This window comes from Trachemys scripta, chromosome 15 (genome assembly GCF_013100865.1).
Source record: "Trachemys scripta elegans isolate TJP31775 chromosome 15, CAS_Tse_1.0, whole genome shotgun sequence".
NCBI lineage: Eukaryota > Metazoa > Chordata > Testudines > Emydidae > Trachemys > Trachemys scripta.
In genome coordinates this window covers 10,554,871-10,582,605 of record NC_048312.1, presented here as the reverse complement: position 1 = coordinate 10,582,605, position 27,735 = coordinate 10,554,871, and the positions used below count along the sequence as shown (strand labels likewise).

Below are 27,735 nucleotides of genomic sequence, written 5' to 3'. Positions count from 1 at the left end.
TCTCATCTTGAAGCAGCCTTGCGTCTCCACCGGCTTTTGGAAAGGTCAGGCAGAGCAGTAAGTAGCAGGAGGCATACTGTACCTCAGAGCCATGTCTCTAAACAGAATGGAAAAAGCCGAGGGCGCCGCTGTACATTTAACAACATGCGCAGCAACATATTTGGAAAAGAAGCCAAAAAAAAAATAAAAAAATAAACCACACCAACAAAAAAACCCGACTTCAGCACTTCACTGAAATTAGAGGGGGCAAATGCTACTTAAGGAGGTGGTTCTAGGATGGTGCCACACACATATAGCATTCCTGAAACTCTGCTGTCCACTCAGAAATGCTAAATACATCGCTACCTCGATATAACGCAACCCGATAGAACACAAATTCGGATACAACGCGGTAAAGCAGTGCTCCGGGGGGGTGGGGCTGTGTACTCCGGTGGATCAAAGCAAGTTCGATATAACGCAGTTTCACCTATAATGCGGTAAGATTTTTTGGCTCCCGAGGACAGCGTTATATCGAGGTAGAGGTGTATTAAACCAAAATTTCAGATCCCAGCGAATCGTCCATCTGTGCTAAGCAGTTTTCTGGCTTAGCTCAAGAGAATTAAACTGTCACAGCAAAACTACTGTTTTTTTTCCCTCCACCTTTCCCATTAATAGATGGTGGGGGTGGGGGAGGCTTTTCACATGGGAGCCCCAAGCTCAACGCATAAGCCACTAGTCCAGACTCCTTTATATTGTATTGATGGCTTGTTTATACTCCATTTATGCAGGGATTTAAGCTTGATCAGAAACCCATTTAGTTAAATTGGAGAATGAATTATGGTATCAACTATTCTTTATAGTGTACAGAACTTTACAACTGACTGGCTAGGCCTCACATTGCTCCTGTGTAGCAGGTATTCTTATCCCCATTGTACAGGTGAACTAACTGAGGCACAGAATGGTTAAGGGCAACATGTTCAAAGTGAGAGGAGTCTAATTTTGGATTCTCAGCTTGGGGCACCAGGGCCTATTTTCCAAGGTGCTCAGCACTCACAGCTCCACCTGACTCCAGTGGTAGCTACAGGTGCTCACCATCTCAGAAAATCAGGCCCCAGATGTGCTAGATCGAGGTCGCTGGTCGTAAAGTTGTGCTTCAGCAATTGGCCATGTTCACGCAGCAAGCTGGTGCTAGAGCTAGGAATAGAATCCAGGACTCCCAGCCTTGCATTCTAACAACAAGACTGTGCTTCGTTCTTAGTATTAACAGATTAGATTATAACCAGGGCTGGGGAGGATGAAAATAGCACTGATCAGAGTGCATCTCAGCCAGACTGCTTTCTAAAGATTCATGGAGGTGGGGAGAAGGGAACAGAGCAGTGGGAGAGACCCCTTGTGTTTTACTTTTCTAGAGGCCCTAATTTTTTTAATAGGAATCAGTCCCTTTTTGCTTATCATTGACTGCAGTAATAAGACAGGGCCAATTTAAACTCGAGCTCGTCACCTCTGTTCTTGCTCTGATGATATAATCCTTCTTGTCAGTCTAGGCCCATCTCCTCTTTCGCTCTGTCTAAAGATATAATACACTGTAAAGTCTATCTGAAGTATTTGCTAATGGCTAATGAAATTAAACTAATTGGAGTGTGATATTGTTCCTTTCAACGTGACATTAACGTGCTCTCTTTGAAAATACTTTTTTTTTATGTTACAAATGCTTGGTTAAAAAAAAGATTATGAGATACTTATTACATTGGGACTAAATGGATTTTTCTTTAATGTCCTTTAGTAAATGTTATAATTGGCTAGAATTTCAATAGCTTGTATTCCTATTGTTTCTCAAACCAGCATATAAAAGATGAATGCACCTGGCTGCTATTAATTTTTAGCTACACGATCATCTTGGGGAAATCTTCCCATTTATGACAAACAAAGCATTCGCAAGGTGGCTCATACTGCACTTTGCCACTCTTGCAAGTGCCAATCTCAAACCTTTAACAATGCTTGTGTGTTTGTTATTATATTATGGAAGTGCTTAGAAACGCAAGCCAAGACCCAGGCCTCGTTGGGCTGGGCACCGTATGCATAGTGAGAGACACTCCCTGTCCCAATAGACAAGGCAGACAAACGCAGGGGGATGTGAAACACAGACACAGAGAGGTGAAGTGACTTGCTCAAGACCACACAGCAGGACAGCAGCAGAGCTGGGAATAGGACCCAGGATTCTTGACTCCAGGCCCATTATTCAGATCCCCCAATCATTGATCAGGGCTCCATTGTACTGGACACTGAACAATGAAATATACACATACTTCTACATGACCCCAGAAGCAATAAATCATATACCTGGCCAGGTTTTGCAAGGGACACAGGGAAAACGGACCTAACCCACTGACTCTGGCACAGTGCATACTTTATGGGCCTGATCCAATGCCCCAAGAAGTCAATAGAAAGACTCTCTTGGACTTCACTTGGACCAGTTCAGAGCCCACTTAGCTCCTAAGAGACTTTGATCACAGGCTCACACACACACACAAGATCCTCTCAGGGGACCATCTTGAACGTTGATCGAACTATTATAATCTTCCGGCTTTGCTTAATAACTTTAAGCAATAAAGTTCTTCCAATATCTTCTCTTTGTATGCATAACCTCGTTTTGAGTGACTTAGGTAACTCCTGTTGAAAGTGCTACATTGCTTCATGGTATCTGTTTACAATGGAAGTTTGAATGGAGAGAGGATGCCCCCAAAATTGGAACAAATGGCAGCTCACACTATCCCTTTTCATTGCTCAGGGTGTATGTGATAGAGGGTCCCTCCCTACATGCAACACAAAACATTTCTTATACAGTAAGGCCGTGTCTACACTACCACTTACTTTGGTATAACTCACGTTGCTCAGTGGTACGAATAAGCCACCCCAAGTGATGAAAGTTACAGAGACCTAAGCACCAGTGTGGTACATCGGCGGGAGAGTTTCTCCTGCCAACATAGCTATGGCCTCTCATGAGGTGGATTTATTATGCCGGTAGAACAGGGGCTGGAAAATTTTTTGGCCTGAGGGCCGCATCGGGTTTCTGAAATTGTATGGAGGCTGGTTAGGGGAGGCTGTGCCTCCCCAAACAGCCAGGGGTGGCCCGCCCCCTGCCCGCATCGACCCCCCCCCCCACTTCTCGCCTCCTGTTAGCCCCCCAGACTCCTGCCCCATCCAACCGCCCCGTTCTTTGGAGACCCCTGCCCCTCCACCACCACCCCCGCTCTCCATCCCCTGCCTCCGGACCCCCCACCCCATCCAAGCCCCCCTCTCCTTCCTGACCACCCCATCTCTCTGACCGCCTCCAGATCCCTGCCCCTAACTGCCCCCCGGCCCCTAATTTTCCCCCACCCCTAATTTCCCCCCGCCACCCCATCCAACCCCCCTCTCCTTCCTGACTGTGGGACCCCTGCCCCATCCAACCACCCCTTCTCCCTGACCACCCCCAGACACCCCACCCCTGACTGCCTCCCGCTGCCCCATCCAACCCCTCCTCTCCTTCCTGACCGACTCCTGAGACCCTGCTCCCATTCAACTCCGTTCCCTGCCCTCTGACCCCCCCGACCCCTATCCACACCCCCAGCCTCTGCCCACCCCCCGAACTCCCCTGCCCAATATCCAACCCCCCCCTGCTCCCTTACTGCGCTGCCTGGAGCACCGGTGGCTGGCGGTGCGGCTGCACCAAGACAGGGAGCCGTGTAGCACAGAGCACTGGGTCAGGCCCCGGCTCTGCAGTTGCGCTGCCCCAGGAGCTCGCTGCTCCGCCACCCAGAGCATTGCGCCGGCGCCGGAGCAAGCTGAGGCTGTGGAGGGAGAACAGCAGGGGAAGGGCCAGGGGCTAGCCTCCCGGGCCAGGAGCTCAGGGGCCGGGCAGGATGATCCCACGGGCCGGATGTGGCCCGCAGGCTGTAGTTTGCCCACCAAACATGCTACAACTGTAGTGCTTCTAGCGTAGACTATTCCTAAGAGTTAGCCAGGCACCAGGGAAAGACGTCTCTTTGTTCCTCGGAACACAGAATGCAAATCTAAAGAGAAGGTCTAATTCCAGAGCAAAAGGAAACTTCGTTTTCAGAGGTCATGTCAGTTTTCTTTTCACTTTTGCATAATAGCTAAAGCTGTGGGTCTGGAATATGGAAGTCAAGATCACCTTTACAATTGAAAATGGAACATGAAATAATAAAGGCGATGGAAGCAAGTCCTAAGGCTTCAAGCTCTTTTCTCTCCAGATGTGGATTGAATTGCTTTTATGCTTCGATGTTTCATAACAATAGTGAAATCACTTTTAAATATTTAAGTGCTGCATGTGAACAGGAAAATGTTTTGATGTGATTCACATCTGAAAACACACATGGGCACACAAAAGAGAACTCTTTCCCCCGCCCTCCCATCCCTCTCTGTGCCATGTTGTATTTCAAATTAAGAGAGATTAAAGTAGGCTGTGTATGGGGAAGCGGGAGGCTTTTGGTTTTAGATTCCAAAAGATTCCACTTCAGGAAACCAATTTTTGTTTAGTGGGTTCGGATAATTCACCCCAGAATTTCAAGTTACTTCAAAATATACAACAAATTCAACTCATACGGCATTTCGGATTACAGCCACACTTCAGTGCTAGTGTGTGTGTAGGTTTTTAGCTATTAATAACGCCAGCAGCATTGTGATACAGCAGTGCTGTCAATACTCATTAGGAACTGACATACAAAGCTGCCTCGGCTGATCTGTTTAATAGCTTTCCTCACTGCATTTATCCTTCATCCCTCTTCCAATCTGTAGATTTATTATCACTGCTAATTATCCATTGTCCTGTGTTGACTTGTTTGCTGGAAACAGGTAATTCAATAACACTGCAACCCTTCAGTGCAACTTTCATTCCACCTGAAAGACCCGTAATTAACCATCTTGAGTGGGAAAGAACCAGTCAAGTTTTTCTAATCAGGGCAGATAACTTCATCTCCTTTCCATATACTTATCCTGCTCAGTGCCTTCTGTAAAGCGGGTTAGCCGGTCCTTCAGCACCTTCGACAGCAAGTTAGAGATTAGCTGCTGCCTAGCAAGGTAGCTCAAAACACTAATGTTCCTAGCTTTAATGCTTTGGCCCGCTGCTGTTTAGCCTCTGCCAGATCAAATGTGGCACCACACACGATGAAAAACAGATGGAAGGACCCTTTAATAGTGCAGACATTGGAAGAGTATTTAGAGCTATAGAACAAAACCACCACCATACACAGGCTAAGATTTTCAAAGCAACCTAACAGGGGATTGGTCCTGCTTTGAGAAGGGGGCTGGACTAGATGATCTCCTGAGGTCCCTTCCAACCCTGATATTCTATGATTCGGCTGCCCAAGTCCCAACACCACAGATAAAAATAGAGCGTCCAAATTCCCTAGCCGGAGCACACACAAACACTTGTACATTTTTACAGTTAATCTCCTTAGAATAGCCTTCTTTTTGCTGGTATGATTTTTTTCTGTTTGCAGAGTGCTGTAAATTTACAAGCACGGAGAAGAAAAGGTCCATGCTCTAAGGACTTCTCAATCTACTCCTTGTATACAATCAGGGCTGGCGCCAGGTTTTTTGCCACCTCAAGCAAACAAAAAACTGGGGGGGGGGGAAGGGAAGAAAGGAGTGCTGCCCCTTGAAAAGTGCCACCCGCAAAGGGCCCAAATGCTGCCCCTTGAAAAGGCTGCCCCAAGCACGTGCTTGGAATGCTGGTGCCTAGAGCCGGCCCTGCATGCAATACACCCAGCGACTGCTCACACAAAGGCTTGCAGATAGAAAGATCAACACAAACCTTCCGTCGGTGTCAGTCGGGATAGCTGTGTGGGAGTCAACCCTGCTATGTCGATTTACACCAGCCCCAGAAAGCAAGTGGAAGAGCAATGAGATGCGGGTTAATGCTACACTCTGGCCTTTCCGGGGATAGCTTATGCTGTTACAGGTGGATTACCTATGTAAAGAGATACAACAGATACTCTGCTTATCTCCCATGGCCACAATGTTATCTCAACAGCTAGAGGAACCAAGAATTTTCCTTACTAACAGTCAGCATTAGGTGTGACTCATTTCTCTTTTTGTGGCTCTGTCTCTTTTCCCTCTGCAGGAGTGCATGGACTGACAGGTGAGTCTATCTTTTCATTCAATTATTTCTTCTGCTCCTCTCACCAAGTCTTTCCTGGTGGTATTATTACTGCAAATACTTTGCATTCTTGGAACAACTTTCCATCAGAGGAGCGCAAAGTGTTTTGGGAACATGAATGAACTAAGCCTCACAACCGCCTGAAAGGTAAGGAAGCAATACAACCCCATTTTACAGACAGGGATATCGAGGCATGGAGCTAATAAGTGACTTGCCCAAGGTCATCCGACTGTTCAGTGGCAGAGCTGTGAATAGCACCTTGATCTGCTATCAGTGATGCTCTTTAATGATTTCACAATGGGCTCGTTAAGTACAAAAAGGGGCTTGTGCGGGAAGGGAAGCTCTCTGTATAGTTGAGCAGCATTCCTATCACGTTCATGTATTACCATCCATAATATACTTCACTCCATGCCACATTAGTCATTTTCTTTGACTGTATCGCCATTCTTGGGTTGATAAATTTACAAATACAGTAACAGGATTCTGAATTAAGATACAATTTAAGAACAGTTTCATTTCCAGTGATTTGTGGCGATTAGGTCATTTAGACCAATTTACTTTACTTTTGCCAGAGAAGATTTGTGGCTATTCCCCCCCCGCCCCCCATCCAGCAATGATCACACACCGTTTGCCTCAGTGCTGGGTGAAAAACTCAGTGAACAACATACAAAAAAAAAAGCAGGAAATAAACAAATTCACCATGCCCAGGGACAAACATGCAGCGTGTGTTTCTTTAGGATCATTGAATGTGAATGCATGTCATAGGATGTAGGGTTTGCTTTGGCAGGAACCCATGTACAGCCATCTACGTCACCAGGCAAATGGCCACAGAGAAGGTTAAAGCAGCCTGTAGGCAGCCTTAACATACACACTGGCCATTTTCCGCGTTTCTTTTTTTAAAAGACAGGCAGCCCATAGAGGGATGGGCCAAACTCTCCTCTCAGATACAGCCACGTACCACTACTGAAGTCAATGGATTTACACCTGCATAACAGAGTCGAACCTGGCCTCACCTGCCATTCAGTAAACAAAAGAGAGAGAAATCTTAGCAGCCGACAGACTGGGCCACATAGTTTATGCCTCAGGAGATAGTGCCACATTATTTTCTGCCAGTGAATATCACCTGTCACTTCATATTCTGGTGTTCTATGAGGGGCTAAGACAAGGCCCTGAGCCCTTCCATAGGGCTACTCTCCTGTAGCTACCCCATGCTTCCACCTGACACCTGAACAAAAATAACTGTATGGAGCAATTCCTTCAGCCCCACCAGCCTGCAGTCTCCACTGAGTAGAAGAGTGGCTTGGACAGCTGTTTCTCCTCCCACCTGGATTTGGCGTCCTGCAGGCTGGAGAAAGAACACAGGGTAGCGTCGCTCCCCGGCTCCCAAGGTGCCACCCCTTGCAGATATCGGCCTGCCTCAACTCCCTCCACATCACTGAGTCTGGGCCCAAGCTAGACAGGAGGTCTAACCAAGAGCTCTCTGGGCTGCCCTTCCCTTCCCGAGCAACTTAACTCTGCATTCCATAGGATGCTGCAGGACCTGAAACACCACAAGGACTTTCCCTGTTCTACCCTCATCCACTGGCTCATCCTTTGAGCAGTCCAGCTCTAATGGCCCAGGCCAACCTGCCTCTGCCTTGTGCCCCAGAGCCAGTGGGCTCACCTGGGTCCCTCAGTTCCATCCATGGATCCACTTCCTGACGATACTGCTCACATGCCAGAACTCACAGGCACCCGGGCCAACCAAATTTGCAGGTTATAAATTCTGATGGTGGGTGTGATGCTGGAAGACCAGTGGTCAGCTCTTGCCAAGGCTTTGAGCCTCAGCAGAGCACTGACAAATTCATTTCTGGGAACCAATCCAGCTCACCTGTGTGTTAGTACGTTAGTAAGATGGATATTGGACATATATGATTATTCACCTTATAAGAAAAAAACCCAGTATAACTAGAGCTGTGAAAATCACTGAGTTTTCAGTTCAGTGTCCGAAGATTTTTTTTGAAATCCCCACCACCACCAATCAAAATAATTTGGCAAATTCGACTCAAATTTGCCAAATGTTTCGGTCAACCTGCATCTGCATTCTTCTGTGGGGGAAAAAGATGTATCTGAAAAAAATTCGCCAGCTTTAAGTACAACCTGTTCTGAAAATCATCAACAACCACCAGTTTTGTCCATTACAGCGGGTAGAACAGGCAACGTCTGATGTCTGCTCTTTCCATTTCTGGCTATTACACCACTGAGCACATAAACAGCATCCACGCCCAGACAATCTGAATCCTTTCCGAGCGAAGACGTATATCATCAGATTTCAATGAGGGCGTCTATCTCTAACTCACTTTTCAGGGAGATAAAAGGCAGCGACACACATATTTCAAAGGGATATCCCTGCCCACGCAGAAATAACACACCAGATTTGTCTCCTTTGGATTTCTTCTTTCATCACAGCTATGCTTGTTCTAAGAACACATCTTGTCTTCACTGTTTGTGAATAATGATTTTAAATAAAAAAGCAGCAAAGAGAGGAAGAAGCTTCTTCTAACTCAGAGGTTCCACTCAGTAAACAGGTAGCCTGCAGATTATCTCACCAACTAAACCAAAGCTGCAAATATCAGAACGCTTCCGGGATTCCTAAAATTCCCCTGTTTTAATAAGAGCCTTTTATCTTCCAAGCGACACTTCCTTCCCTACAGGCTATTCTTGTCAGCAGTTGTCAACTATGTATTCATCTAATTCATATGAGCCTTAGACATAAACACTTTCATGTGCAGAAATCTACGGCATACCCTGGCTGCTTGAAGCTTTAAAAGAACAATTGTTGCTTATCACTATTGAAATTTCTCTTAAACGTAATGCCTGGTAACAGGAAAGGAGATCCATCAAATATTTTGGGGATTAGTTAGTCTGTCGGTCTTTTTCACCCTCAAAAGATTGTCATCTGGTTGGTAGGAAAATTGCTAACATATCAAATAGGAAGGAAACACATTGACTTTTGTTCTGATCCACTATGGCAATGCTTATGTTCCTATGTACTGCCTTTGCCGTTCCTTTCCCAAATAATGAACTTAACGTCCCTTAAAATCAATAGCAACATCAAACATATTAAATTAAGACCAAACAAACAGGCAAGTGTGCAGCCCAAAAAACTGCTGCTTAAACAAGTAAAAGATGGAGCCATTCCCTTGAAGTTCTCATGACAAAACCATTGTGTGGGAAGGCAAAGCTGTGTTATGTCATTTGCATCAAAGGCAAGTATATGAAGTTTGCCATGCCAGATGTTTTGCTACATTTAAATGTTGTGCCTGAGGGGACGGAGGGGGGTGGGGAAGGGGCAGGGGGGAAAGAAAGGGGGTAGGGGGGGAGAAGACGGATTCTAAGAACTTGCCTAAATGCTGTCTTGCCACTCATTAAATCACCAATCTAATGTGCTGTAGAGTCACACTCTATGCCCCAACTGGCCATGTGGATCCTGCTACTACGCATTAAAAGTCCAGGAGTATAATTTTGACAGGATGCTTGTTTCAGCTACTGTGATGCATGACTGTCCATCATTCCACAACCATGGCCACTGTAGGCAGCACCCCTCTTGTGAATCGGGCACTCATTCTAGAACCTTGGTGTGTTTTAAGGGTGTGGAATGCCAGCGAGGATTTCTTTAATGTCCTCTCTGTCTATGGAGTTGGGGGGTGAAGAGATGAGAAGCGGGTTGCAATTAGGGGGCAGTTGTAAATAGGAGTCCACCCCACACACTAGCTTAGGCTACTCCCCCTTTACATAAGCGTTTGCTACTGATGGAGAAACAGAGGCAAAACCAACCTACCGTACCTCAGTACGAACTGTTCCACCGTGGAATTGTTAGCGAGAGTCACAAAGACATTCACAACTTCTCCTTGCTTGACCGGCTTCGATGGCAGCCAGATGACAACATTACTGTCCAGCCTCAGCTCTGTCAGCTGAGAACTCTCCGGGGCTCGATAGAGGCTCACAGAGCCAATCCTCTGCAAGTGGGACATGGTCTCGTCCGTACCATCTTTCCCTGGCCGGATGGCATTCCCCTTCCGCACATCCTCAGTGGTGCACTCCCCAGTCTCGTCCCCCGGCTGGATGGTGTAGTACAGTTCCACAGGGCTCCCTTCAGACTGATCCGTCGCTTTCTTGCGGCCGGACACCACCGTGGGGGGGTTAAACCAGCTCAGCAGGAGTTCCAGCTCGGCCACGCACAATCCCAGATCCCCCTTCAGCCGGCAGCTGCCTCGGACTTCCCTCGTCTCGCGGAAGGCAAACACCCGCAGGCAAGGCAGCCTCTCCGTGGTACTGTAGTCATCCCAGTCCCTGCCCACAACGTAGAACAGGATCTGGACTTTGGGCTTGCTTAGGTAAATTTTGTCGCTCATGATGCAGGCTTTAAGTCTCCAGTTAAAAGTAAACTTGCTGGTGGATCCAAAAAAGTTTGAGGTTAACAGTAGGTCATGGGGCACTGCTTGTTCAACGGAAAAAGGTCCATAGCTGGCATTTAATACAGGTGGCCTCTTGGCTTTATATGGAAAAAAGGACTCCACCCGGGATTGCAAACTGGAGTTTCTCATGAAATCCTGATTGGCTTCTTTAAGAAAAAAGGAAGTCTCAGCACTGAAGATCCGATAGCTCACAGGTAGATATGTTGGTAAAGAAGAAAATCTCTGTATATTGTCCAAGCTCCCTCGACAATCTGTCACTATTAATAATAATAATACAAAAAGTTAGTAACCTGGAGCTTCATGGATTAGGCCAAAAGCAATTTATTGGTTCAAAATAACAGGTTTCTCTTGACTCTAATGGAGCCACCTGCCACATTATTGTTCAATCAGTTGTGATAGAAAAATTATTACAGTTAAACGCTGGATTCCTCAGTATGTCACATGCATGGCAGAAAATACAGGCATTAATCCTGCCCTGTATTTATACATTATTTCAACATAAAATATATACACACACACACAGAGGGGTCTTCAGCATGATACATTTGTCTAGATTTAACTTAATTCAACGCTGTACATCAGGGTTGGCCAACCTGAGCCTGGGAAGGAGGCAGATTTTACCAATGTACATTGCCAAAGAGCCATAGTAATAAGTCAGCAGGCTACCACCACCACCAACTCTCCCCCCAACCCGCTCCCAGCGACTCTCGCCCACCGGCAGCCCCGCCGATCAGCGCCTCCCCCTCCCTCCCGATCAGCTGTTTCGTGGATTGCAGGAGGCTCTGATAGGGAGGGGGAGGAGTGAGGGCACGGCAGGCTCAGGGGAGGGGGTGGGAAGGGGTGGAGTGGGGGCAGGGCCTGTGGCAGAGCCAGGGGTTGAGCAGTGAGCACCCCCCGGCACATTGGAAAGTTGGCGCCTGTAGTTCCAGCCCCGGAGTCGGTGCCTATACAATGAGCCGGATATTAACTTCTGAAGAGCCGCATGTGGCCACCCCTGCTGTACATCCACTAATTAATCCTCATAACACTCATCATTACCTCCAATTTACAGATGGGGAAACGGAAGCAGAACAGTTCAGTGACTTTTGCCCAGGGCCACCGATGAAGTCTGTGTGGAAGCCAGGATTAAAAAAAAAAAAAAAAAAAAACACACATGAGTTCCTGAACTACACTGCTTCCCTGACTGATTGCAATGTTTGTCACCGATGTGCCTTGTAAGGTGGCCATCCATCCTGTTTTCTGGGACAACCTCAGTTTCCTTAAGGTGATCTCATATCCCAGACACACTGCTTCTCCCCAACTATTTTCAGGGTTCACCAAATGGCAGCACCTCACTGCAAAAGTGCTTTTGACGCAACATGATGAAGATACATCAAAATATCATCAAGTTGAACTATGATACACTGACATCACAGGAGAGGAGTTTGCTTCACTGGAGAAACACACATTGACAACTCTACCCTGGCCTAGATGGAGAAAGGGTAGCTAATTCTCCACGGCTGTTTAATCCCTCACATATCTGATGAGCCTCCAAACAAGGATGCAAATTCCAGTGCAGAAATATATCTACTAGAAATCAGCCTGAAACCACCATTTCTTAAGAAAAAAAATTCCAAAAAGTAATCAATGAGCTTTTGGTCACTACCTGCCCGGTATCCGACTGGAACCAGTAGCTTAGAAGTGAACAGCATTGCATTCCATTAGTAAGCCACTATAGCCAAATCTCTGACATTCCTCATTCATGTGTCACAGACCCTGAAACTGCTCCTGTTACTGTATTTCTCAGGTATCTCCACTGCTGGTATGGTTTTGGTCATTGTAGCTAGGGTCACAGTTGGCAGCCAATAGTGACAAACGGGCCTTCTAAAAACAAAAATCTCACACCCACAAAATTCCTCCAGTAAGTAAAACATTTTTTCACTGCCTGAGCCACTTGGCACGGAAGTCATCTCCCGCAGCAGACTTCTGAGGGATGTCAGGACGTATTAGCACTACAGGGTGGTATTTGCTGGACATACCTGTCACACTCCCCAGGCAAAGAGTTAAACCGCTATAGTTAACTCACTTTGTGAAACATCAATAAAACTACTACACCTTTGCACAAGCCTTGAAGGCGACAACACAAAAAGTTCGTTCACAAATTGGTAGAGTCCTTTTCTTTCCCATCTACTCTGCCTTCTTATAAACTTTCTTTCTGCCTTTTTAGTCTCTGTTTAATCACAGCATGCACAAGGCATTCAGTACATTGGTAAGTTCCACTCACCCATAGCTCTTGAAATCCTGCTAATCACTTTCACTGTAGGAACACTGGCTAGCAGATCAAAGTTAGTTTCCGCTCTACAGCCAAAGAGAAACCGCTCTGCAGATTGCTTTTCAAAAGAAATGACAAACATTTCTCCCGCCTCCCATCCGCCATCCAGAAACCTTATTTCTGGGTCACTAATTCTAGCAGCATGGTTTGCACCTCTATCGTTTAAGGTTGTGCTGGTATCTCCTATTTTCAAGGCTATAGATGCATCATGCTATAGACACATCGATGTGTGTAATATATGTAATATGTATAAAATCTCAAATCTGTAATGTATATGACATCCCTGTTATGTCCCCTCTCAGTCTTCTCGTCTCCAGATTAAACAAACCCAATTTTTTCCCCAACCTTCTCTCATACTTCATGTTTTCTAGACCTTGAATCATTTTTGTTGCTCTTCTCTGGACTTTCTCCAATTTGTCCACCTCTTTCCTGAAATGTGGAGCCCAGAACTGGGCACAATACTCCAGTTGAGGCCTAATCAGCGCGGAGTAGAGCGGAAGAATTATTTCTCGTGTCTTGCTTACAATACTCCTGCTAATACATCCCAGAATTATGTTTGCTTTTTTTGCAGCACTGTTACACCATTGATTCATATTTAGCTTGTGGTCCACTATGACCCCCAGATCTCTTTCTGCAGTACTCCTTCCTATATAGTCATTTCCCATTTTGTATGTGTGCAATTGATTGTTCCTTCCTAAGAGGAGTACTTTGCATTTGTCCTTATTGAATTTCATCCTATTTACTGCAGAACATTTCTCCAGTTTGTCCCAATCATTTTTAATTTTAAGCCTATTCTCCAAAGCACTTGCAACCCCGCCCAACTTGGTATCATCTGCAAACTTTATAAGTGTACTCTCTATGCCATTATCTAAATCACTGATGAAGATATTGAACAGAACTAGACCCAGAACCGATCCCCACAGAACCCCACTCAATATGCCCTTCTAGCTTGACCGTCAACCACTGATAACTACTTGCTGTGAACGGTTTTCTAACCAGTTATGCACTCACCTTATAATAGCTCCATCTCGGTTGCAAGTCTCTAATTTGTGTATGAGAAGGTCATGTGAGACGATATCAAAAGGCTTACTAAAGTCAAGGTATACCATATCTACCGCTTCCCCCCTATTCACAAGGCTTGTTACTCTATCAAAGAAAGCTATCGGGTTGGTTTGACATGATTTGTTCTTGGCCAATCCATGCTCTTATCACCTTATTATCTTCTAGGTGTTTGAAGAGCTGCATCAGCTTCAAGGCCATTATAGCACTATACCAGTTTACATCAGTTGAGGATCGGGACCTAAAATCTTTACACTAAAGTCTCTGAATGGCAAACAGTCACTCCCAGGGACTTTGATATCTGCTCAAGGTTCTCAGAGGTTCTTTGGTATAAGCCCTGATTCTGTAAAGAGATCATTCCATGTAGATTCTTACTCCCTTGTGGAGTTCCATCAAAGTCAAGGCATAAGAGAGAATCAGAGACATAATCAGGACACCAGATATGACTGGAGTCGACTGATGTGCAGAACCTCCCATTCTCCCCACCAAATACTTATGGAAGTTCCAACTAGGAAGTGAAACCTGTAACGAAGGTCCATGTCTGGAGGATTTTTTCAAGCAGTAGGCTCACTGTCCTTTTAGCATGCCTGGCTACTAGTATTTTAATTATCTAGTAAAACCTAATTAAATGTTTTCAAGTAATACATAATCAATATCAGTCATTGCAGCAAATGACTCCTGCTGACAAGTAGACAACTTCATCACAGTTCTTCTGAGTGAGCATAATGTAAGCATATTGGAACCAGCAACCCCTGCAGGGGTGAATAGTTTTGGAGAATAAGAAAGAATCTCACGTTGCCTGGGACTTACGGGGGGAGGGGTGTATGGGAGGGAACACTACAAAGACAGACTAGGTGAGTGAGGTAATATCTTTTATTGGACCAACTTCTGCTAGTGAGAAAGATAAGCTCTCGAGCTACACAGAGCTCTTCTTCTCTGTATCGGGGTAGCCGTGTTAGTCTGTGTAGCTCATAAGCTTGTCTCTTTCACCAGCAGAAACTGGTTCAATAAAAGAGATTAGCTCACCCCAGCTTGTCTCTCTAATATCCTGGGACCAACACAGCTAAAACAGACAGAAGACAAGGACCATAACTTTGAAACGATCATTTAAGGTGACGTGCATTTATATTTAATACATACACCGGAATAGATGGTGGAATTAGTTTCCTTGCAATTAAGCAAATTGCCATTAACAGCAGAAGACACTAAAACTGGGGGTGGGAAGGGGAGTTAGGCACAGCCCTAGGCCTGCCAATGGAAACCCCAGTGAGGTGTAAATTACCAATGCAAGACCCTCTCTGTCAGCTGGAGTCACCTTTAAAATAGGTCAGTTTAACATACTGTTGCAATGTTACAAGACTTAAATTCCTGGTGTGCATTGTAATTCTGCAGGAAAAGAATGCTACAGATGACACTTGCTGCACAGATTTCCCCTTAGTTGCACCAAAATATTAGTCCATTAGGGTTAGACCCATGGAGTTACCAAGAGCCCTGGAATAGCGAGCACCATGTAGAAGATGACCTGCTGCATGTAGAAGAGCACCATGTAGAAGATGACCTGCCTGGGACTAAGTGGCACCTGCTTCCCCTCTATGCTGGCTCAGCTGCATTGTGGGAGTGGAACCATAGTGCTGCATGCTCCCCACCCACTTGTGCAGAGTAAACGTGTATTTACAGGGACTGTTACGACAGCTCTTGTGAAATGCTGCTGCTTTGCTACACAGCACGTGTGTTAAGTTACAGATCTATCCTTTTAGCAAGTCTTACTGGATTTTACTCAACAACGTACTGGAACGTTACAGGACACCTCATGAAGATGTCCTATCTAAGAGCAGGAGCTTGTAAACATTACCTACCATAGACCCTGATTCAGGATACAATTAGGCATATCCTTAAGTGTAAGCGTTGAGTGGCTTCAATGGGACTTGAGCACATACTTAGCGCTTTCCTGATTAGGGAAAGTTTCCTGAAGTGGGACTATAGTACCTACTACAAGGGGCGTCCCACTGACTTCAGCAGGATTACACAGGGTAGGAAGCCCCAACAGACTGACCCAATGTCCAATGAAGTCAGTGAGAGTCTATCCATCGAATAATGTCAGCAGGGCCGGTGCTACCATTAAGGCAAACTAGGCGGTTGCCTAGGGCGCTAGGATTTGGGGGTGCCAAAAAGCGGTCCCCCCAATTTTTCTTTTTACAGCATTCCTGGGCTGGGCTGCCGGTAGCACACGGACATGTGACACTCAGACTCCCTCTCCCAGCGCAGCGGCCGCTCCACTTCTCCTGCCTCCCAGGCTTGCGGCGCCAATCAGCTGTTTGGCGCCCCAAGCCTGGGAGGGGAGGAGAATTAGAGCAAGGGCGGCATGCTCGGGGAGGAGGCGGAGCAGAGGTGAGCTGGGGTGGGGAGCTGCCGCATGGCTCCCCGGAGAGGGGGAGCTGCCGTGGGGGGGGCGCCTCAGGGCAGGGGGGAAGCTGCCGCAAGGCTGGGGGGGGCGGGGCGCAAGGTGGAAGTTTTGCCTAGGGTGCGAAACTTCCTTGCACCGGCGCTGAATGTCAGAGCAAAGCTATCTGAACAGACTGGCGCACAGAAAGAAAAGAAAAGAAAAGAAAATGCTTTGCTTTTATATTGTAATCTAACGGTTTCCACCTTCTGTTCTGCCATACGTAATGGAGTACTATAATTTTGTGCTGATAGCTTGACTGCCTTTTTATTTTAATACAAATTTCAAGCCTATAACTGATAAAAAGCGGTTATACACGTTCTCTTCACTTTGAATCCTAACCATGTGAAGTTGCACGTATAGACCATTATTTCAGAGATTTTTTTTATACTCTTCCATCTCTCCCCAATAACTTTCATGCCCTCTAGCTCCCCTCTAGTATAACTAATTATCAACAGACTACATGTACTTTTTAGTGTGTCTGCTGATCAGCCGCACAGTCTCCTGTTTCTAAACTGATCAGAGAATCTATTCAGCACACTGGCTAGTTTTTCTGAATTTTATATTCTAATGCATGATTTAAATGAAGCATCCATTAAGTTCATGCTTTATTCTGTTTGAAAGAGTGGCCACATTTTCATTTATTTGTTAGAAGGAGATTAGCATGAATACCCTAAAAAAGGAAAATTACCTTTTAGAGAATAATTAGGAATCAAGCTCATAATGACGGTTGGATGTGGTGGTCAGATGTCAGGGATGAATTTCTCAATATTAAACCTACTCTTGCTCAACCATTAAAGCGAAAAAAAATAGAGTTCTCACAAAGAGCTAGGGAATAGAGGTCTGTCTTGAGAATTCAATAAGGACTAGATACACAGTTTTCTGTACCCATATGCTATGTGGGTGCGGGAGGTGATTTACAGCCCCTAATGTGGACACAGTTACATCAGTATAAAGGTGCTCTATTTACGTATGGAAATAAACGATACTGGCGTAAGCACATTATACTTGTATAAATGCATCCATATTAGGAAAGTTACTTATACTTGTGAAAGTGATGCAAAGCAGTACACCTTGTGTATACAAGGTCTAGATTCTGGATATCTCATCTGAGAAACTCCTTGAGAAAGAGGCTAAACCACCATGTCATTGGGATCAAATAAGCTGAGGTCACATTTCAAACAGGCCTTGTGGAAGAGAGAAGAAAGTCTGGAAGTTGGAGTAAGGGAGGAAACAGGTAAGTATCAATCCTGTATCTTTTGTTAAAGCGTAGATTCTCAAGTGGGGACTTGCAAACAGGTGTCAGCACTGTGTGTGAGCCCTTTGCCCTCCCATATTACTAACTGGAAAGGGGCTACAGCTAGGCAGAGAGGAGCTCCAGTATGGAAACAGGGATCCCAAAATGGAAAATGTTGGGGATTACTGAGCTCAACAATTAGACAAAAGCAAAAATTAAAACCTGCAAATCACTGCTCCCTCGTGTCTTTTTGTAACAGCCTAGTAACTTCTTTAATCCCGTGTCAGACAGTTTCCTCTTGTACCATACACTGCTTTAGTGTTTCATCTGAACCCAAACATGTATGTTTTATGCACATCATCATCGGCATCAGCGGTACACCCAAACTTAAATTCCCATATTCTATCAAGGCAGATTGCTGAAACTGGATATCAAACCATGAACCCTGATCTAGGTTATTCTCTCTTGGATACCAAGATGAGAACTGGGCCCCAGGCACTGGATTCAATGGAGTGGTCATAAAACCCTGATATTTTAAAGCCATCCTGCGCTGAGGTAATTTTGAAATAACTTTCCTTTGGACTGGAAGTTACGGATTTGGATGCTGGGTGCGAGGGGATCAGCCAACTGCCAAGCGCACTTGCTGGCTGATGTTTAAAGTGCCACTGAACCTTCAAGGAAATCATCTGCCTCTTCCCTCAGCCAGAGGGCCTGGGCAGGAAGCAGCCAATGAGAAGGAATCCACCCTTGCAAAGGACTTCTCCTGAACCCTGTATGGCCCGTGCAACAGCAAATTTCATAATAATCCCCCCAGGGAGCAAATCACCTGGAATGGGAAGGAAAGGGGGAGAAATGGCCATCATCTCTCTGCTTCCACACCAATCCGCAAGCTGGGCTGGGACCCTATGCCACCCCCATAGATGGTGCAGAGAGATTGTTTGCTCAGCTCTATTAAGAATTCTGATTTCAGGAAACTGAGAATCAAAGTCCTGTGATGAGGATTAGTAGTGGTTCCCTATCTGGTATCAAAATCACATACCCTTGGCAACTAATAGGACCTTTTATTTTAAAGCGGATATGTAGCTTGAACCTTACTTAATCCTGTTTGCCTGGAGTTACTGATGCTACATCAAACAAGAGATGGAAGGAGACAGCACATGTAGGTATTTTCAACATGTTTCATATTTTATTAAAATAGTCTGGAAATTAATTAACTTTCTTTGTTCAATATGTGGCGTTTCACCTGCTTTGAAATGAAAACTGCAAGAACATTGATGAATGGGTTGTGTAATTTCACCAGACTTTCCCCCAAAATCCCTGCATCCTTTGGGGAAATTATCTTCTGCGACTTATTAAAGACAAACTTTCCATTAAACATCAGCAGATATCCATGGGCCTCTCCTGAACAACTGTACAAAGAGGAAGTACTTTTTCCTTTTCTCTTCTTCTCCAGCAGAGGAAGAACAGAGCAGTCACAGAATGGCGAGCAGATATGTCTAGGGGCATGAAAGAAGGTAGGTCAGAAGTTTCTGTTCTTCCTGTCTCTTAACAGAAGAATTTAACAAGATTTTTAAAAAGGGATTGGACATTGATATTGATATCAAGAATATCCAGAGTAGTTGTAAATGAAGACAACAACATTTTTGGAAGGGATATTAAATCTCATTTTGACGGTTAAACCAAGCTCTAGCTATGGGAGATCAGGATGAGACCTAACATAGGGGGACAGATTATCCCACATCTGCTCTTGTGGAGTTCATACACCCTCCTTCAAAGCACACACACACACACTTGCATATATATGTTATTAGATTACTTTACATTTTTCCCTACTGCAAAGGAGGGTCGTTAGTACCTAATCCAGAAACAAAGTCAAATACTTATAGAATTAGAAAAAAGTGAACACCATAAATTGATTTTGTGTCATTTCATGACAGATCACACACTGCATTTTATGTTTGGTTATATGGTTATATCTGCCTGTCCTTTTGATTATGGAAACTAGCAGTGCCCTTTCATTTGCAAACCTGTCTTCTCCTGCTCATTCTTGCAACTGATGCATATGTCAACCAAAGACTGCATCTGACATTCAGGAGTGAAATCTATAAACTGTTTCTCAGATTGGTTGATGACCTTAAAAGTGTATGCCCAATCGGGTATGTGCAAAGGTCAATGGAAGTTACAAAAAATTGCTCCCACTCTCAGTGCTGACAGTACGGCATGTCTGCTTTGGTAAGGCCATCAGACATACATCGCCTAGTTCATTGTTTAAAGTCAAAGATTGTACCCGATATTGGAATTTCAGTTAACGAAGGGCTTTGTTACTGGATGAGCGTTGGAAAAGCTAAGTTCTATGTCAGGCATTGTTCACAAACTTCCTTCCTCCTGCCACTAGATGTAAAATGTTTTAAGAGTGATTTACAATAGGTAAATGTCATATGAAGTCATTTGGTTCCAGTGAGGTCTGTCTTGTTGTGGTATACTTCATCGCTCCTTCAGAAACCCAAAGCAATAACATGTAAACTGATTTGGTCTGATGCTTACCATAGGGGAGAGGGAGTTGGCACACCTCAGTTCTATTCTTTAGTCTGACAATGACTCATTGTGACCACAAGCAACTTCTATGCAACTCAGTTTACCTGCCTAGAAAATAAGAATAGAAGCAACTAGTCAATGAAGCTTCACTGGTAACGTTTGTAAATAACTTTGAGCCCGATATTTAAAGAGGCAGATGAGTGCCCAGGGGATTTTCACAAGCAGATAGGAACTTAACTCCCATTGAAACCAATAGATATTAGGCTTCTATCTTCATCTTCAGGCACCTAAATACCTTTAAAAATCTGCCCCTTTGAGATCATCAGCTAAACATTTTCATATAAAAGGTAAAGCACTATTATTTTTAAAAGCCTACAAAAATGGCCTAGTGTGGGTCAGAAACCGGAAAGAAAGAAGGCTCTGGGATCAAGATTTCATAAAGTAATTAGTGATATGGGATGCCTCAAGCCCAGGGTGTCCCATTTGAAACATCTTGAAGGGGCCTGACTTTCAAAGGATGCCAGTTAGCCCTGTCTGAAAATCAGGTCAATCCAAAATGAAGACACATAAAATCACTAGTCACATTTTAAAACCTTGGCCAAGATGTCATGCTTTGATCTAATATACAAAAAGCTCACAATTTGAATACATATTATGGTAAGTGGGAACATACACATTACAATCATGGGAACAAATAACTCTGCCCTGGACAATATGCCAATTCTTCTAGCCACATCCTTCTCGCTATCTCTCTCTGTAAATAGCACGGTCCTTTCTTCAGCTGCTCTAGTCACTCCTCTGTTCAGACACTGAATTGTTTTATACATAGTCCACGTTTAACATGAGATTGGAACCTCGATCCTGAAGTGTGTGACTTTGCTGAGCACCCTCCACTGCCAGATTTCAATGGGAGTTGAGGTGGCTAAGAACATGGCAGGAGGCACTCAGAACCTCACGGGATTGAGCCCTAGAAGAACAGCTACCTAGGTGTAGGAAGACAAGAAATTATATCCAATGAATGAAGTGCAATGTTTTCCCCTACTGTTCCCTATTCACACACACACACTTTTTCAAAGAGCTACATTTTCCAAAGCCAATTTGTAATAATCTCTCCAGAATCTTCTACAGAAAGACCACAGACCCCTGCAATACTGAGCTAAGAAGAGCAGTAGTAGCAGATAATTATACAGTAGTTTCAGGACCTTAGTGTGTACAGACTGATGAGCTACTTTTAGGTCCTTAACATTCCAGTATTGCTACACTGATGCTATGGATTTTTGTTTACCCACTTGGGCATTTTTTCATGTTCTAATTGACTACATGTCAGCCCACCTTAAGTGCAAGCAGCAGAGCAAACCTCTTTCCAGGGTAACAGCTCCATTTCCTTGTCAGCACTTTCCCCAGGCCCATCATCAGAATGAAAAGTTTACAGAGATACCACATATCAGTTCTGTGGGTTATATGGTTTGGATTAGTGGCAGTTTTAAACAACCGCATTCAATAATCCTTTCGGCTTCCCATTGCTTTGTCTATGGTCTCATAGGAGGCATTCAGAATATCCGATCAAAAAAAGTTTGATCAGCAAAAATGCAACTCTGCCACCCCTCCCAATATCTGTGATCGCGTCACACATTTAACTATACCTTAATTTAGGCCCAGACTCTGTAAACATCACACCTGGAGGTAAAGGCTTCCAGGAGTAGACCCTAAGGGTATGTCTACACTGGAATAAATAAAAACCTACGGCACCAAGACTCAGAGCCTGGGTCAACTGACTCAAGCTCACGGGGCTAAAAATTGCAGGGTAGACATTTGGGCTCTGGGACCCTGGTCAATTTTTAGCCCCAGCCCCGCGAGCCTGAGACAGCTGACCCAAGCCAGCCACAGCCATGCCATGGGTCTTTTATTGCCGTGTAGACATACCCTTAGACTGTAAATGCTTAGGAGCAGGAACCAAAGGCTTGTTTCTGTGTTGCCCTACTTATGCATCATTTATACCCATGCAATGCGAAGTTGGTGTAAATCATGCCATTCTGGTTCGGTAGAATCTGATTGAGCTCAACGGCTTCTCAGTGCAACGGAGAATCGGGTTCTATTTCTTTTACTTCTCTATGAAGCACTGAGGGCCAAATCCTTTGCTGGTGTCAATGAGCACAACTCCACAGATTTCAATGGTGTTCCATCCATTTGCACTGGGAGCAAACCTGAGCCGACATCTATTTATGGGGGAGTATAGATAAGAATCCATATTTCTGAGATCTGATTCCGAATTCAAAGCTGCAATTCCACCAGTCTCATGATAGTAACAGATTACTGGAAATGCAATATTAACCAGTTCAAAAATAGATAGGAATAATAAGGGAATAAAAATATCATCATAGAGACAAGTGTTTTCCCCCAGGATGGATTGCAAACTGCTTTACAAAGTGAAATACAAACTGTGTGTCCAGGGTCCACTTCACCCACCACTGAAGTGCAGCCACTTAAGTTGGCATGTGGCAATTATTTAACAACCTACCACAATACACAGCAGTTCAGGACAAGAGTGAAAGAATATTTTATTCAGTACAGCAGGGGAGGGCTTTTTGGGCTACAAATAGGAATTTAGCCAGGACACTAGGGACCTGGATCCCTACTCATGCAAATATACGACAGGATCTTTTGAAGACCATAAATGCTCAGTATCTTGATTTTATATCTCCTGAAAGATGGCAGCTCCACCAGCACAATGCCCCCTAGTACTATACTAGAGCACTGGTTCAGAAATGCCTTAGATGGGAGAGTGCCACCTACTGTATCACAACACAACTTGCTGCAGCACACTGGTACACTTTGGAGGCCTTCCCTTCAATATTGTCTGAGCCTGCTTGGCTTGTAAGGGCTGGCAGGATAGCAGAACAAGTAGGTATGGCTGTTGGCCAAATACAGAGCACAGTGAGGAAGTCTGAAATAACCCCGACAAGCATTGAGGCCATTCGGAGTTAACAATGAAGGCAGAAGAACCTTGGATCAGGGTGGTGGGTGACCTTATTCCTCCCTGGAATCACATCACTCCATGAACACACACACACACACACACAAGTTCTTGGCAGTGTTGTTGTAGCCCTGCTAGTCCCAAGATATTAGCGAGACATGGTGGGTGAGGTAATATCTTTTATTAGACCAATTTCTGAGCATGGAAGGTACACGCTTTTGAACTTACATAGAGGCCCAGACCTGAAAAAGAGTTCTGTGTAAACTTGATAGCTTGTCTCTTTCACCAAGTGAAAATATATTACCTCACCCACTTTGTGTCTCTATCTTCTAAGTGACTGCTTGGGTTTCCTTACTATGTGGCGGGGAAGGGGGGAGGGGAGGATTCACACAGTGAGATTTAGAGACTGATGCTCAGCTGTTAACTTCAATGAACCTATATTGATTTATAAAAGGAGCAATGCTGATCTCCACCAGCTGAGCACCAGATATTCATATGGAAATTTCATTTGACAGTAAAGAGAGACAAATTGTTCTCCCTCTTCTCCCCAATCCTCCTCGGAGCCCTTTGGAACCTGAGGTGCCAAACACAAAGCATTTTAGTATCTACACATAAACTAGGCCTCTTAAATCCAAATTCCATGGATAGGTCCCCGTTTCTCACCTCGGACCCAAGACAATGGGATTTAGGAGGAGGTCAAGTAATACACGAAGCCAGGGACGGCCTTGCCTGGAGGGGAAATGGCCTCAGTAACACAGGTAACCCCCAAATAATTCTTCATCATTGGGCAAGAGGTGGGATTTCCACACCAAGTTGGCGGCAGGAGAGCCTCATAAACAGACATCTGGAAATCAGTGTGGAAAAACACCTGCTTTCTCAGGTTTAATTAACAGTGAAGGTTAAAGCACTGGGGCTGGTCCAGCACAGCACAACTGAGAACTGCCTCCAAAGGGTGACCTCGTTGACGTGACCACACAGAACCGCTTTACCCGCAGCTGCTAAACAACCTTCTTTTTTTAATTGAAAAGGCCTCATCAGTGGCTGAATCACTGTTGAAACCTGCCCTGGTGCCAGGGAGAGACCAGTGTAAGGATTAGAAATGAGTACAGCCTGGGCTGAAAAACTACTCAGCGGGGATCCCTAAAACAACTCATCTCAGCAGCAGAGACCAGTACCTCAGGCATCTGAGCCAGCAACATTCAGAGATCTCACTGTGTGAGGGGCTACTGCTAATCACGGGATTTCCAGGAACAGCCCATCTCTACTGTGGAAACATTGCCCAGAAGTAATACTCCTGAGCGTGTCATCAGACCTGGCACTGTACTGCCAAATCTGTGACTTCACCATAGACCGGTAGGTGCCCGCCAAGCTCCGACATCCAACATGAAATGCTGTTGTTATTGGCAGAACACTGGGGGCTGGGAGGGCGTGATAGGAAAGATGCAGAGCTGTCCTGCATGCCTCCAAAAAGGCTGAAGCCACCGACTCTCTTGGGCAGGTGTAAAGCAGAAGCTCATACTTTATATTGGGGGAGGGGGGAAGAGGAGTTTTTCACCCTTTTCCTTGTAGAAATAGCCTTGGAAATGTCAGACTGATTGCTAGTGCTGAAAGGAATAAGCTACTGGACTCCATTTCTGCAGCAGGAGCCTTAAGTATGCGTGTGCGTTGGAGGGTGGGGGTGGGGAACAAGACCTAAAAGTGCATGTGTGCACACACTTTTGATGTAAAAAGAGTCTGAAGTGTGAGCTGCATCCCCAAGAATCATCTCAGTGCTCCTCTAGCACTCTTAAGCCCCCCTAGACGAAGGGGTGTGACACTGATGGACAGGAGTCTGTTACACTGTGTGTTGGGAATGACAACATTGGGCTGCTCAAAAAATGCTAGTGCCAACGTTGAAAGAGATCAAGTGTCCCAAACCTTCACAATACTGAAGAAAGAGAGAAAGAGAGACAGAGAGAGACCCACTAGCAGGCCCCTCTGCAAGGCAGTGAAACTTCGCACTGCTATAAATTAATCAAGTGTTATATTGAGAAAGGACAAAAATAACTTCCCTAATCTCCTCCCCCTTATGCCCCGGCAACAGGTCCTTTCCTGAACTCAGCCAGCTGTGGACGCGGGAGCTTAGCCGCCTGTGATGAAAATATGTTTTTCCAACAGGTGCAGCCCTTAAAGGTAGAATTAATTTTTCCCTTTCTTGGCGAGTGTTTCTGGATCCTCGGGGAAATTAATGAGCACACACCGAATACGTTTACATAATATCACCCCAGGATTTATCCTATTCAATGCCAGAAGTGCTTTTAATCTTTCCTCTGAGGGCGAGGGAAGCATGGGGGGCATGAAGGGAAGGGCATGTCAACACAACCTGATCTCCATACCGGCAGCATGACTGTCTCCACTGTATTGATGCCTTTAAAGCACCGGGTGAGCCTACTGGCTCAGGTGACAAAGGAAGCCGAAGAAGAGGAAGGGGTTACAGATGAGTAAGACCCATTGATCTGATTGGAAGTGTGGAAGGGCTCCATTGCCAGTGGGATTCCTGCAAGTACAAGACAAGCTAAGAGTCCTTGGGGCCCTAAAACCCCAGCTCTGAACTCCTCATTCCTCTCCCCATTGTCAGCCCCATTGTTCTTCATACTTGTGGTTTGTCCATACAAACACGAGGATCGACGCGTGCCGATCGATGCATTGGCGGTCGATTTAGCGGGTCTAGTGAAAACCCACTAAATCGACTGCAGATCGCTCTCCCATCGACTCCTGTACTCCACCTGACCAAGAAGCGCAAGAGGAGTCAACAGGAGAGCATTTCCCGTCGACATAGTGTAGTGTGGACCCCCCGGTAAGTAGATCTAAGGACGTCGACGTCAATAATACATTGCATAACTTAGATTGATCTCCCCCCCCTCTCCCCCGTAGTGTAGACAAGGCCTTAGTGAACTACAGTGCCAGTGAAATGGAAGAGGGGCTTGTTATAGTTCCATGGTTACACACAAACCACACTGTTGCATGCATTTAAGATTCCATCTAGGCTTTCTCGGGTCACCTTTTGAGGTCTCCCATATATGGGACAATTTGCAGCTAAGCACCCCTGAAACCTCATTCCCAGGCACCTTCCTCAGATCGTTATCTACCATAGGATTTTTCTATAGCACCAAATCACCCTACGATCTAAGCTGTTCCTAGGTCAATTAAACCTCCAAGGTGAAGTCCCTAGTGGACTTCAGATCCATACTCTGGTCTCTGCTCTCAGTTTCCTCTCTGCTCTAGGATCCCCTGAAGACTCAGGTTTGGCGAACGCTGTTTTGTGAGCTCTGATTCACTTAGAACACAAACCATGGTGAACTTCAGTGTGCACAACTGTAAGTGAAACATACTTGCTTGCATACACTCTTTATATGGAGTGTATTTTCATTGCCGAGCCAAGCCCTGAGCTAATTCCCAGCACTTTGGCCGCTCATCCTGTCTGAATGAAGAATGGGTCAAATACCTCCTCCCTGGTGTAACCCCAGAGGTCAATGAAGTTACGCCAGGCAGGAATTTGGTCCAAAGCGCCTGTCCCTGGCAGTTGGGATCAAGACAATACCATGTCAGCTGCGATTAAGGATGCCGATTGCTTCTGGGGGCAGGCAGAAACAATGAAAGCCCTTGTGCTGGAAGAGCGTTAAGATAACATTCACGGATGCCTCCACTTCTGCAGTTTTATCGCCTTCATTCGGTTAACAAAACAATTAGGTCAAATTATTAATAAAAGCAAATCTCTATTAATAGTTATGCTGGGCATAATTCAAACATTGCTCAGTGTACAATGCTTATCTTGCATCTCCCAGTCACAGTGCTTCCCTCTGTTAGGCTAGCCAATTAAAGCAGAAGGGTGCAAGTCTCATTAAACAGGTCACGCACGTTCAAAATCCAAAAAACTTTTATGGGAATTATTTTTCCTTCCAGTACATGCGCTTATAAAACCCAGGCTGCCCTCACGGCCCAATGTCCTGGAGCACACTCCTGTAAACTAGTTTTGGTTTGTAGTCGCTTTTGGACTGTAGTACTGTCTATTTTTCTCCTGTTAGGAGGCTATTTAAACCTGGCTGAGCTTCAATTCAGGTACAGACACGTAGCCACCTAGGAGCTCCATTCATGGCCAGCTGCAATAAACACGACATGCTGTAACTTGAGCAGGTAATTTTGATAGCTGCTGGAGACACTCATTCAAAACAACAGAGGGTCCTGTGGCACCTTTAAGACTAACAGAAGTATAGGGAGCATAAGCTTTCGTGGGTAAGAACCTCACTTCTTCAGATGCATTGGAGAAGTGAGGTTCTTACCCACGAAAGCTTATGCTCCCAATACTTCTGTTAGTCTTAAAGATGCCACAGGACCCTCTGTTGTTTTGAATGAGTGTCTCCAGCAGCTATCAAAATTACCTGCTCAAGTTACAGCATGTCGTGTTTATTGCAGCTGGCCATGAATGGAGCTCCTAGGTGGCTACGTGTCTGTACCTGAATTGAAGCTCAGCCAGGTTTAAATAGCCTCCTAACAGGAGAAAAATAGACAGTACTACAGTCCAAAAGCGACTACAAACCAAAACT

At 45.1% G+C, this 27,735-nt stretch overlaps 1 protein-coding gene across 1 annotated transcript in view; it reads right to left on the bottom strand.

The window, feature by feature from the left end:
• Positions 1 to 27,735, bottom strand: part of TMEM132C (transmembrane protein 132C) — a 293,156-nt gene that overhangs the window by 194,689 nt on the left and 70,732 nt on the right. The window contains exon 2 of the mRNA XM_034791295.1: positions 9,965 to 10,853. Coding sequence (XP_034647186.1) covers positions 9,965 to 10,853 — 889 coding nt within the window. The remainder of the gene's footprint in view (positions 1 to 9,964; positions 10,854 to 27,735) is intronic.